Raw genomic sequence first — 13553 nt, forward strand, 5'->3', positions numbered from 1 at the left:
CCCTTTCCCTGCATAGGCAATACTGTTTTTTTCTGATCATTTGTTCTCATCTCTCATGTTAGAGGCTTTCTTCAGATGTCTGGACATTCATGAGATGCCTACTTATGTTTAAGGGTAAGGGACTGAAAAGCGGACTAGAAGCTTTAGCACGTGTACGGGGCTTGTTGACCATGCACTCTAACATTAGGTGATCTGGCTAGATTTTCTGTTGGGCAGCCCCTGATGTCAGCATTATTACCTCTTTCCCCCTGGGCTAAGATTCCTCAGAGACTTTCAATCTCTCTTGTAGGAGAAATGTTTGGCTGCAAGCATTTTAGGAGCCACATGGGAGAAGGCTAGGAGTGGGGTGACAAGCTTACCATTAAATATACATATATTTGGGGGCCGGCCTGGTGGCTTAGCGGTTAAGTACGCACGCTCCGCTACCGGCAGATCTGGGTTCGGATCCCAGGCGCACACAGACACACCGCTTGTCCAGCCATGCTGAGGGAGTGTCCCACATACAGCAACTAGAAGGATGTGCAACTATGACATACAACTATCTACTGGGACTTTGGGGAGAAAAAGGAGGAAGATTGGCAATAGATGTTAGCTCAGGGCCGGTCTTCCTCAGCAAAATGAGGAGGATTGGCATGGATGTTAGTTCAGGGTTGATCTTCCTCACAAAAAAAAAATATATATATATATATATACACATATATATATATATATATATATATATATACACACACACACACATACATGTATTCACTTAATCCCGTTTTTGGTGAAGCAGAGTGATTAAAACCACAGCCTAGAATAAGGATTGGAGGGTCCTGAGTTTCTCCTCCTGAGAGCTAAATGCTCTGCAGAACCCTGTAAAGACCTAGAGAGGGGTGTGAGGGGTGGGACCAAAAATAGTGGGTTATTAATAGAAAATATGTGGCCCTTAGAGTCAACTAACTCCCTGAAACTTTCTCATTTATCCCCACGTGCCACACGTCCAGCAGCTAAGCATTTACTTCCTGTTAAAAAATTGAAACATTATTCTCTTAAAAAATTGAATGAATTGTTTGAAGGGCACTAGTCCAACAATGGTGGCATTTATGGGCTCATGGTAGAATAGGCAGTCTCCCACCCACTCACTCTAAAGCAAAGATTGACAGTTGACCAGCACTGACTATTTATACACAATTGTTGGTCAACTTTTCAGATGTCCCATTCTTAAATACAAACAGACCACCAAAGATCATCAGACATTTGAGAAAAGCTTGCAACCTTAAAAAAAATAACGAACATAAAAATGGAAAATAATCCCAGAGGAAAGAAAAATAATTCAGGGAATAGAAGAGAACTTTAAAAAATTCTAATCAGTGTTTAGCAACTAGAAACTTTTAAATATATTATTTCACAGCCACTTCATAAGACAGAAATTGTTATTCCCATTATAAAGATTAAGAAGTTGATGTTCAGAATGAGTATGCCTTGTATAAGCTCATGCTCCCAGCCAGCGACATGGCTGAGATTTGAGTCTTCATGTTCTGATTCCCTAGTGCTCTTTCAGTTGAACCACAGCTGTTTTGGTATTTATAAACTCAACATACAGTGTACAGTTAAACAGAACCATATGAAAATCAGTCCCAAATACATGAAAGCATTTGTCTTTATTTTTGTCCTTGGATGCTATTCGTTAAGCCTAAGGAATCTTTTATCGGTACTTAAAATCATTATTAACATTCATAATAGGAACAATTTTAAGTTGCATGTTCTCAAGGAACCTATTACAGAAGGAAACACAGGGACAGAGGTATAAGCAAGGGAGGCTAAATTTGGAATTTGAGATTCTAACAGAATTGTACCACTGGATAAGAAATAAGCTAAGTAGTCTCTCCCCAGATTTTGGGTGTATTATTTACTTTCATAACAATGGTTGAGGCAGGGGTAATGAATACCACATAACAGAAACTCAACAAATGTTTGTTGAACAAATGAGTGAAAGAACAAATGAACGAATGGATGAAGGTTTCAACTCTTTCCAAAAAATTATTTAAAAGCAAGGATGAACTTTGATAAAATAAAATGACTATATTTTCACAATCTATATTACAGATCGGAAACAATGAACGCTTCACATTGCATAAATGTAAATATACATTAAGTATATCCAAAAAAGTTTAGAACACTTTAAAATCAGTTTAAACATAAGGGTAGTATGAATGGCAATACTTTAATTTTGAGTGATTGTTTTTATAATCATTCAAGCTGGAAAAGAACTTTGCAAAATACTAAAAAAAAAAAAAAAACCCACACCAATGCAGGAAATATTCAAGTAAGTTTTCACTTTTACAATGTAGACTATAATGTAAAGCTTGGGTCAATTCCACAACTAATCCATACTACTAAGTCACTAAAAGAAACTTGAAATGATGTGTTGCCCCAGAGCAGGCTTTGGACAAAAATAAGTACTTTATGAACAGGTCACTTATACAACAACAAAATGAAGTAGCAAATTCTAAGCCTTGTGCTTTGATTTACTACAATAGAAGTGCCCTCTGTAGCCAGAGTGAACACAGCAGCCAGCGGCAGAGGGAAACCTGCCACTGATCTTGAGTCATAACCACCACACATAATACTCAGCAGTCCCCTGGTTGTTCCATGCATTGTATACAAATACACTTGTTTAATAGATTGGCTACTTGAGGCAGAAGACTTTAGCACCTTCACACTCTCTGATGTGGGCAGCAGTTCCCCACCAAGTATTTCTCTTCCTGATTTTTCCCCATAGAACCCATGAAAGACTCTATCACCATTTATTTATTTTATTATAATAAGTAATATCCGTAGTCAGTAGCCCAAAAAATGACATTTAAATTAGCCCGCAAAGTCTCATTGTCATTATATGTATAATTTCTGTTAGGCACTGTGAAATATTAGGTGAGGCAGTGGAGGACTGAGGAGTAATTTAAATAGGGTAATTGTGATGTTGTACTGGACTGTTAGATGACGGCAAATACTATGCTGTCCAGGGACTCCGCATTCCTATGAGAGAATCCTAGACCACCTCAGGGGAATTGTATTCACAAAAGGAAGGCTGAGTGGCAGGAAATCCCAGACAGCAGCGCTGTATCAGGTAAAGGCAGCATTAGGTTATGTGGGCCATGCCGCCTTCTTCGTATTTTTCGCCCTTTCTTTTTCACTGAAAATCTAACTCAGAGGAAATAATATTCACTTCAATTTAAAAAGAAACCTTCCCTTTTCCCACTCTGACTCAAAAAACTAACTAGTTATACTGTAAAGTAGAAAAACTACTTAAATCTCAGCTTCCCTGAAGAGTTTATATTTGGCATACTAGAGATATTTCCAACACCATTCCTTAAATTCCTCTAAAGACCACTCCCACTTACAGCACTATTTGCCCAAGACTTCAATAAGGCCTTTTTCTTCACAAGCTTCAATATTCTAAGTTACTTCGAAATTGTGATGGGAAAAAAAAAAAATAGGTGCAAAATAGTTTTAAAAAAAAATCCCATGTATTCTCCTACTCCATCTCCAAAAATATGCAAGATATAATTGAAACCTATCTTTAATTACAAAAACACTCTGAGATCATCTCACACATTTTATCCTAAAAAAAAAGCTCTGAAAGATATCTCCCACCAATCTGTAATTACATTTGTTTAAGTCATCTCCTTGTACACTTAACCAGTGTGTCCATTCAGAAAGATACAGGAAAACAATAATGAGTTACTTCTATGTGGCAGGCACTCTCCTGGCTGCATCACAAAAAAGTGTGCAAGATCTACGGTTTAATGCCAGCTCTGCTATTTGTTAGCAGTGTGATATTGGGCCTATTACTCAAATATTCTCAGTCTTAATGTCAAAATATTTAGATTGGGAATAATAATAGTTACCTCATAGGGTTCCTGTGGGGTTTACACTAACTAATGGTTGTAGTAAAAGCTTAGGAACCATAGTTGGCACCTAGTGTTAGCTGCCTATAGTCAACGCCAATAAAATAGAGCTAAGAACTAAGAACTGCTGCGGGAAAAAAAAGTTGGACAGAATTCCTGGCAAAGAGCTGAAAAATCACATCAGAATTCTCTCAAGAATCTTCAGCCTTAGGCCTGCACCCACTTCAGGGGATGCTATGGAGAACTATTAGGGAGAAGCCTTGGGGCAAACGTGTTCTAACACAAAAACAAAGGTTATGGATGGGACCAAACTGGCCTCTGGAATGAAATATTTGACTCAAGTTGGCACGCAGAAGCAATGCAATAAGGTTTGCTTTGAAAAATATGTAATATTATATAATTGTTATTACTACATACATACACACATCCTAACACACAACCTGCCCCCAAGCAGAGATGGATTTATATGTTGCATGGCTGAAAAGGAGAAGACAAAATAGATGGGTGGGTAAGTATATCAGAGAAAGGAAGGAATGTGGTAACAAAACTACACTAGAGAGACCATATAGGGTGATGACTAAGCATCAGGCTCTAAAAGCAGAACGCCTTGTTTCAAATCTTGGCTCCATCACTTACTTTTCAGCACGAACTCAGGCAAGTTAAATAACTTTTATGTGCCTAAGTTTCCTCCTGTGTAAATAAGGATAATATTAGTACCTACCTCATAGGGTTGTTATAAAGATTAAAAAGTTAATATATATAAAGCACTTAGAATACTGCCTGGCACACAGTAAGCATCAATTTCCTAATCTGTAAAAATGGGAACAATAGAATTTATTATTTCACAGGTTGTTATAAGAATTAAATAAATCATATATGTGAGGTGCTTAGCACAAAATAAATCAATAAATATTTGGTATTTTTATTAAAACACATGTGGGTACCAAATATAATTTTTAATCCAGAGAAAAACATTTCATAATGGAATATAACAGAAAATATTGTGAAAAGCATTATTCCCATTTTGGTGTTGAATATATCTACTGGAAAACCATGAGTAACTTGGCATACTTATCCACTTTCCACTGTATAAAACACATTTGAATAATTCCATCTCTTAGATCTGTCAAAGGATTTAAGTCCACAGATACAAAATACAGAAGACCAAAAAATGAAAAAACAAAGAAGAAAAAGAAATAACTAAAATAGTAATTTTGAAATAATATTTCTCTCAATATTTATTCACTGACAAAGAAAAAAGAAAATCTAATAAATTAATAATCAAAAATCTATTTAAAATTTTACTTATAGAGAAAATAACACTGAAAATTTTTTTTAAATGGGCAGTCATAAATTTGTTGCAACATGCCTTTAAAGAACAAAACAAATGTTGCCAAAAAAAAAATTAGAATTTAAAGGTCAATTAATTGGAACCCAAAAAAGCATAACTTCCGTTTAATCCAAAAAGAAACCAGAAGAGTACAGAAGTCAAGGAAACCAAGAAAAGTTTGAGAAGGAGGCTGTGGTCAACAATGTGCCAACTGCTGAATGGCTAAGGCAACACCTGGGAAACGTCCATGAGGTTTAGCAACAAGGATATAATTGGTGATCTTGACAAAATCATTGTATGTGGTGGTTGGGACTGTGGAAAATATTAGATAAATAACAGTACAAGCTGGGAAAAGATTTTTATAGAGAGAAGAGAAAAAGACAAAGCATGAGTGACTAACTTTGAGTTAGGATATGCTTCCCAACTTGGAAATATTCAAACTGGGATTTTTTTTTCAGGATGTAATTTTTATTCTAATAGTGATAAATAAAGCAATTTGATCTTGGGGATTTATTCCACAAAGCCTATTACTGGGTTACCTTGTGACCCAAAGTGAATAGGATAACTTTATTCTTTCCACCTGAAACATGTTAAAGCACAAAAATTTAAGACGATATATAAGAAAGTTTAAACTGAATGATGTTTTACTGGATTTTATTAGAATACTTCTGTGCTAAGAGATTCTTGGCTAGCAATGGAAGGAAGATTTAAGATTTTTTTGGAGATGTGATACATGTACCAGTCTCCATCCCAAAAGGATTATGCAGACTGGATAATCACCTATAAGTTCTTCTGATGGGTTTTGAATGGTCAATGATATCATTTATCCATCTATCTAGACAGCACTGTCCAATAGAAATATAACGTGAGTCACGTGTAATTTTAAATTTTCTAGTACCCATATTAAAAAAGTAAAAAGAAATAGGTAAAATTTAATATTTTCTGTTTAATCCAATATCCAAAGTATTATCATTTCAACATGTAATCGATGTAAAAATTATTGCTGAGATATTTTACATTCTTTTTTCATATTAAATCTTTGAAATCCGGGGTGTAGTTTACATTTGCAACACATCTCAATTTGAACTGGCCTCATTTTCAAGTGGCCACTTGTGGCTAGTGGCTGCCATATTGGACAGTGCAGGTCTAGAATCCAAGTTCCCTGGAAATAGAAACATGGGTTGTCTTGTTCACAGATGTAACTGTAGCATTAAGAACAGTGTCTGGCACAAAATCAGCCCTCAATGAATATTTGTTAAATTTAGGAACAAATGAATGAATTAATCTATCAGCTTTCACACATATACGCAAAAAAAATTTCCATGACATAAATGAAATTTTAATTACATGATTAGAACTATTAAGAGAAGCATATAATTATATTAAACTCAATTCTAGTCCAGACGATAGTTTAGTGATTAGCTACTCAACACAAATTCCTAAACAGGTGCATACTTTCAAATGCAATACAAACACGTTTTACAATCCATAGGGAACGTTCTTCTACAATCACTTTAAACATGATTTTCCTAAACATTTAGTAGATCAAAATGCTGTCACACTCCTCTAGTAAAATCAAATAAATTATAGCTTTTCTCTCTGGAATGAATGAACTCCACATTCATCAAATACACAGAATTCTTATATATTCCACTAGTGTTTGCAAAGAAATGATTTTTGTCTTAATGTCCAATCTACTGTAAAACCAGCAAAAGAATATGCCAAATATAGCCTCAAAGCCCTGACAAAAAGTTAAATTATATTCACTTTTTAAAATATGTTTACCCCCTAAAATACAGGGATTATTTAATATAAATGAAATAGGCCCCAAATAGCTGATGTTTAATGACATAGGTTAGGGAGAAAAGCTTACCTTCTCTGCTAAGAGCTCTCTTATCTTGCTTGCTTGAACTCTGAATTTCATGAGCTGGGACTCCAGGGCTACGCATCGTTCTTTCCAATCTACTGGTCCTTCTGTCTCAGAAAGCTCTGCCATATTTATTCTAGAAAAGAAGGCATTCAAATGGCATAATACCAATTAGCTTTCAGGATAATTCATTAAATTATCCAATGTACACATTCTAGTGACCATCTAACAATATCCAGTTACAAGTTTTGAATTCTAAGATAAATTCCAGAACTGGTGATAGCTCATGGAAAGAACTTAGTGGAAGACAGGAGACCAGGGTTGGAGGCCTTTCTATGTATCTTAAACTTTCTGTGTCTCAGTTTACCCAATCTAGAAAAAGGGGGATCATTCTTCCTCATGAGTATGTTGTGAGGAACAAATTAAATATTGTTGTTTTTAACAGCACCTTGGACAGTATATTAGCACCACACAAACACAGAGTACTGTTATTATTTTAGCTCTGCCCAACAGATAAGATTTTTAAAATCTATCAGCCCAGAATTTTACCACACTTGTAAATTTACAGAATTATTACAGTTTGATTCAATTGGTAGCATGATTGAATAACCTAAATACGCTTCGTGCCAGTGCTACAATTATGGCTTAGTTTGTAATCATTACTTACCATCAACCTAAATTTGTCCAGGTCCAGGCTGCCTTTCAAGCCAAAAATCGTTTGGCATATTTAACTGGGCAAAGTATTATGACCCTGGACAGGTCTGCATAATTTTTATTTTGTGCAAGAAAAGAAAACATATAGATATGAAATTTGGAATCGGCTACATTAAGTAAATCTGGAATCAGTGTTTTCCATGATATTAGCTTTTCTTTTGGAGGAGATTAATCCCACGGAGGAGCCTTGTAAGGGTGAAGCCAGGAGACAGGGAAACTGAGTTTGAAATTCTAAAGCAAAAAAAACTATTACTTGATTTTGGAAGCACAATTATTTCCAGCTCTGGGATTCATAAAAGTAGTTTTAAATGTTTGCTAATGTTTTATCAGGTCATTTTAATAAATGTCTTGATAATGTATTTCTGAATTGCCCTTGCTATGAACTGACAAAATGTGCATTAGGAATGGATCTCCGGCAGGAGCCAAGCCCTAGTGGTGGGATGTACGTGACAGCACAACTCTTAGAACCCCAGGATAGCACTGCATTTGAACTGTACTATTCTGTTCTTTTGTTTTACAAAAATACATCTCCCTCACATATAAACCAAGTTTATTTTCCCAATATTTGGTGTAATATAACCCTTTCCTAAACCTATACCAGTTTTTAAAACCCACAGAAGATTATTTTCCTAGCATAAATATTGTTTTGTGCCTAAATCAGTTTTCACATTAATACTGACATTATCACCCAATAATTTAGAAATAAATACAAGCAGAGTTGTTCTACAAAGTCTATAACTTTATTAAATTGTTTTATTAAGCACCTCAACCATCTCAAACCATCCAGATGCTCCTAAATTCCAGCCATAATTTAAGGGAAACATAATTGCAGAGCTGGAAATTGTTCATCTCGTCATTTTTAGAGAAGCCTCATCTCATTGTTTTCTGAGTTTTTTCTAAGGATATCAGCCTTGTTAATGACTTTTTTCATTACCCACATTAGCATTTACTATCAAAGATTCACATTAGCATTTACTATCAATGATTAAGGAGTAAATAACACAGTTTGTCAGTCACAAACTTTTTCGCAACTCCCCTGCTACTTCATTTCTCTCCTCATTAGCCTTAGAGTGGACAAGGAAAGAAAAAGTATGGATGAAATATTTTTTAAAAAAGGCAATCCTGAAACAGGCGTCCTTAAGTCTTGAACCATTCATATCATTGTACAGAAATGTAGGGACACTCTTCTATTTTAAGCAAGAAGAAAAGTCTATTTCATGTTGGTTAATTTTTGCTCTACATTTAAAATAAGTTCTTTATGTTCTACTGTAAAATTTCTAGTTTTAAAAATAACATAGAGTATATATTTTTCAACAAATGACAATCAATCAATGTAACATACTAAATGAACAGAGTAAAAGACTTTTGTCTACATGATCATTTCAATAGACACAGAAAAAACTTTTGACAAAATCCAATACCCTTTCATGATAAAAACAATCAAAACCTAGCAATAAAAGGGAACTTCCTTAACCTGATAAAGAGCATCTACAAAAAGCCCATAGCTAACATCATACTTAATGGTAAATGACTGCTCTGCCTAAGATCAGAAACAAGACAAAGATGTCCACTCTCGCCACTTCAACACTGTACTGGAGGTTCCAGCCAGGGCAAGAAAATAAAATAGAAAACATCCAGATTGGAAAGGAAGAAGTAAAATTATCTCTACTTTCAGATGTCAGGAACTTGTACATAGAGAAGTCTAAGGAATCCACAAAAAGAATATTAGAACTATTTGAGTTCAGCAAGGTTTCAGGAAACCAGATCAATATACAAAAATCAATTGTTTTTCTACATGTTAGCAAGGAAAAATCTGAAAATGAAATAAAGAATATATTCAATTTACAATAGCATCAAAAAGGATTAAATACTTAGGAATAAATTTAACAAAAGAAGTACAAGATTTGTATTCTGAAAACTACAAAACATCCTTGAAAGAAATTAAAGAAGACCTAAATAAATGGAAGACAGCCCACGTTCATGGATTGGAAGACTTAATATTGTGAAGATGGCAATACTTGCAAATGGATATACACATTCAATGCAATTCCTATCAAAATTCCAACTGCATTTTTTGCAGAAATTGACAAGCTGATCTTAAAATTCACATGGAAATTCAAGGGACCCAGAAGAGCCAAAACAATCTTAAAATGTTGTAGGACTCACATGTCCCAGTTCAAAAATTACTACAAAGCTACAGTAATCAAGACTGTGTATTACTGGCATAAAGATAGACATATATATCAATGGAATAAAATTAAGTCTACAAAATAAAACCTCACATTTACAGTCAATTGATTTTTGACAAGGGTGCCAAGACCATTCAATGGGGAAAGAACAGTCTTTTCAACAAATGATGCTAGAAAACTGGATACCCACAAGCAAAAGAATGAATCTGGACCCCCACCTAATACCATATACAAAGATTAACTCAAAATGGATCAAAGACCTAAACGTAAGAGGCTAAGTTCTAAAATTTTTAGAAGAAAACATATGCATAAGTCTTTGTGACCTTGGATAGGCAACAGTTTCTTAGCTATGACACCTAACGCATAAGTAATCAAAGAAAAAAATAGATAAATTGGACTTACTGAAAATTAAAAACTTTTGTGCTTCAAAGGACATCAAGAAAGTGAAAAGATAATCGACAGAATGGGAAAAAATATTTGCAAGTCATATATCTAATAAAGGACTTGTATTGAGAATATCTAAAGGACTCTTACAACTCAACAATAAAAAAAAAATTAAAAAATAGGCAAAGGATCTAAATAGACAGTTCTCTAAAGAAGAGATACAAATGGCCAATAAGCACATAAGAAGATGCTCAATATCATTAGCTACAAGGGAAAATGCAAATCAAAATCACAATGGCATACCACTGTACACCAAATAGGATGGTTATAATAAAAAAGACATATACGTAATAACAAGTATTGGTGAGGATGAAGGAAAATAGGAACTCTCATACATTGCTGTTGGGAATGTAAAAATGGTACAGCTACTTTGGAAAACACTTTAACAGTTCCTCAAAAGTTTTAACATAAAGTTACCATATGCCCCAGCAACTCCAATGCTAAGTATATGCCCAAGAGAACTGAACACATACATCCACACCAAAATTTGTACACAAATGTTCATAGCAGCATTCTTCAAATAGCCACAAGGTGGAAACAACCCAAGTGTCCATCACCAGATGAATGGGTAAACAAAATGTGGTATATCCATATAATGGAATATTATTTAGCCACATAAAAAGGAATCAAGTAGTAATACATGTTACAACTGGATGAACCCTGAAAACATTACCCTGGGTGTCAAGTGAAGGAAGCCAGACACAAAAGGCCACATATTGTATGACCCCATTTATATGAAATAGGCAAATCCAAAGAGACAGAAAGTAGGTTAGTGGTTGCCAAGGGCTGTGAACAGAGGGCAACGGTGATAGATTACCAACGGGTTTGGCGTTTCTTTTTGGAGCGATGAAAATATTCTAGAACTAGATGGTGCTGATGGTTGCACAACCCCATGAATATACTAAAAAACACTGAACTGTACACTTTAAAAGTGTAAAATATATGGTTTGTGAATTATTCCTCAATTTAAAAAAGAGCATATATTTACAAGTGAGTAAAGAAAAAGTAAGTTTAAATACATGTATATTAGGTCAACATTTACAGTTTAATGATCCATTGTTTGTGGTTATCCCTGCCAAGAATCCCACCATTAATTCAAATAATTTAGAGGTAACTATTAACCTCAAATATGACAAGTATCATACATGTATCTTACCAAGAGTACTTCGTTATGAAAATGACACAATAAATAAATTCTAAGTTAAACATACCTATTCATTTTAGTTATGATAATTATATATTTTACAGTGAAATAGCAAAACCTTAAGAATATTATTAAATTGGCATTTAATGTCTGCATTTCCTATTAATAGGGTCATAATAAAAAAAATTCAGAACTACAGACTGGTTGGCTAATGGTTCAACCTGAGGTCTAGACACCCGATTTCCTCATTTCATTCTGTAATTCCAGTTAGTATAAAGTAACTTTTGTGTTAATGCACCATCTTGAGTAAAGATTCTAATTTTAAACAATATCCACCATCCTTTTCCATTACCACTGATTTTACAGAACCTAGCTGTACAGCTTTGGGAGCTATAATCACTTGCTAAATAAATATCATTTCTAGATTTTGAATTTGAAAATAATTCACTGCAGCGGACAGGAAAAAGTCTTGGTTTTCCAAATACCCCCAATGACTTTTGGAAACATTTACTGACACAAATAAACTGTTTACAATGGTAGAGTGAATGCTCTTTTCTCTGAATCTGACTTCCTGTTTCTCTTCCAAATCCCAAAAGGGAAAGAAAAAGAAAAGAAAGAATTCATCTACTTAGGCTTACCCTGATGAAGCTCAGCGTAGCCACTCATATTCTTTAATTCTCTCCTCTTAAGGGAGAGCTGAACTTGGCCCGGTAACTAATTTTTTTTCTAAAGCAGAAAAGATGTCTTTATTGACCAGACTGAGGCATGCCTTGTTAAGGAACCTCGACCACCCCCCAGCCCCACTTGAGCAGAGTCTGCCCTTCTTCGGTGGCACTGCCCAGAACAGCCGTGCTCCTCTCTCCAAGCTCCTTGGAGACCCACACCGCTGTGTGGTCGAGGCTTGCGACTGGCATTTCCACAAAGAAAGCAGTGACCTGCAGGTAGCACAGCACTAGAGCTCTTACAGCGTAAATGGCTCAACTTCTCTTTCCATGGCATTTCGCACATCAAAATCTATGGCTCAAATGTTCCGTCTTTTTAAAAGTGGTCCATTAACTTCAGGGTCAGCGCAGTTTCACGGTAGGTCACCTAAAGGCACTTTGACATTCTGGCAACTCGAGGCGTAGAAAATGGTTCTTTCAAGTTTTGAGAAGTTTCGCCCCCGACATCACAGTGGGGCTCTCCAGAAGCCGAGGCCGAGCCGCAGCATCCCTAATTGCATGGGCCAGCCGGCGCGGGGACGCGGGACTCCCGGGTGCACCCGCCAGGACCGCGCGCGCCGCGCCACAGACCCGGGCCCCGCGTTTTCAAACAAAATGTCACGGGAGACCAGGGGGCGAGGAGCCGCTGGCCACCGCCCCCAGCCGAGAGCCCAGTCCCTAGGGCACTGAGGAGGTGACGTCGAGTCCCGGGGCTGCAGCCGAAGGCGCGGAGGCGAGTCCTGCTCTATCCCACTCCAGCCCGCTCCATCCCCCTGGTCCCCGCCCTCCGGCTCCGCCAGCCGCCCCCATCCCCGGCCCGGCGAGCCCCTTGGGACCACCGGCTCTCGAGGGGGCGGGGATCCCCGGGCAGCGAACGAGCTGGGGTAGCCCCACGGCTCCGGGCCTTTCCCATCTGCCTACCTCTGCTGTAAGACCCCGGCGGCAGCGCCCAATATCCCGGCCGAGCCTGGCGCGGGGCTCCCCGGGCTCTCAGCCCGCTCCCGCCTCACACCGAGCCCGGAGCGGGCGGGGGCAGGACACCGCCTCCTCCCCGACTGGCGGCAGGGGTAGCCAATCATCGGCCGCATCCGACAGCCTGTCGTCACTTGGAGGTGTGGCTATGACTTTGACTCCTCCCAGCCCCTAACTCCGGAGGGAGTTCTGTCCGGGAGGGTCCACTCCTGGCCTTCGTCACACCTAGAGCTTAGAGCCTCTTGTAGGAGTCACCTCCTTTCCATTCCCTCTGCCTCAACTCGGCACCCTCCTGTTTGGTC

At 37.2% G+C, this 13553-nt stretch overlaps 1 protein-coding gene across 5 annotated transcripts in view; it reads right to left on the reverse strand.

Moving 5' to 3' along the window:
- PLEKHH2 (pleckstrin homology, MyTH4 and FERM domain containing H2) overlaps positions 1 to 13287 on the reverse strand; it is a 105002-nt gene extending 91715 nt beyond the window's left edge. For 2 of the 5 annotated variants that reach the window (XM_087436829.1, XM_087436830.1), the window contains exons 1-2: positions 13201 to 13282; positions 7094 to 7223 (exon numbers count right to left, since the gene is read on the reverse strand). In XM_087436829.1, the coding sequence (XP_087292955.1) occupies positions 7094 to 7216 (123 nt within the window). In that variant the 5' untranslated portion in view covers positions 7217 to 7223; positions 13201 to 13282. Of the gene's footprint in view, positions 1 to 7093; positions 7224 to 12216; positions 12802 to 13200 lie in introns of those variants that run through there. The other 3 variants (XM_087436833.1, XM_087436828.1, XM_087436832.1) reach the window with 3 other exon arrangements.
- Between the last annotated feature and the right edge of the window lie 266 nt (positions 13288 to 13553).

This window comes from Ceratotherium simum, chromosome 11 (assembly GCF_057802395.1).
Source record: "Ceratotherium simum simum isolate JZ-2026a chromosome 11, ASM5780239v1, whole genome shotgun sequence".
In the NCBI taxonomy this organism is placed as follows: Eukaryota; Metazoa; Chordata; class Mammalia; order Perissodactyla; family Rhinocerotidae; genus Ceratotherium; species Ceratotherium simum.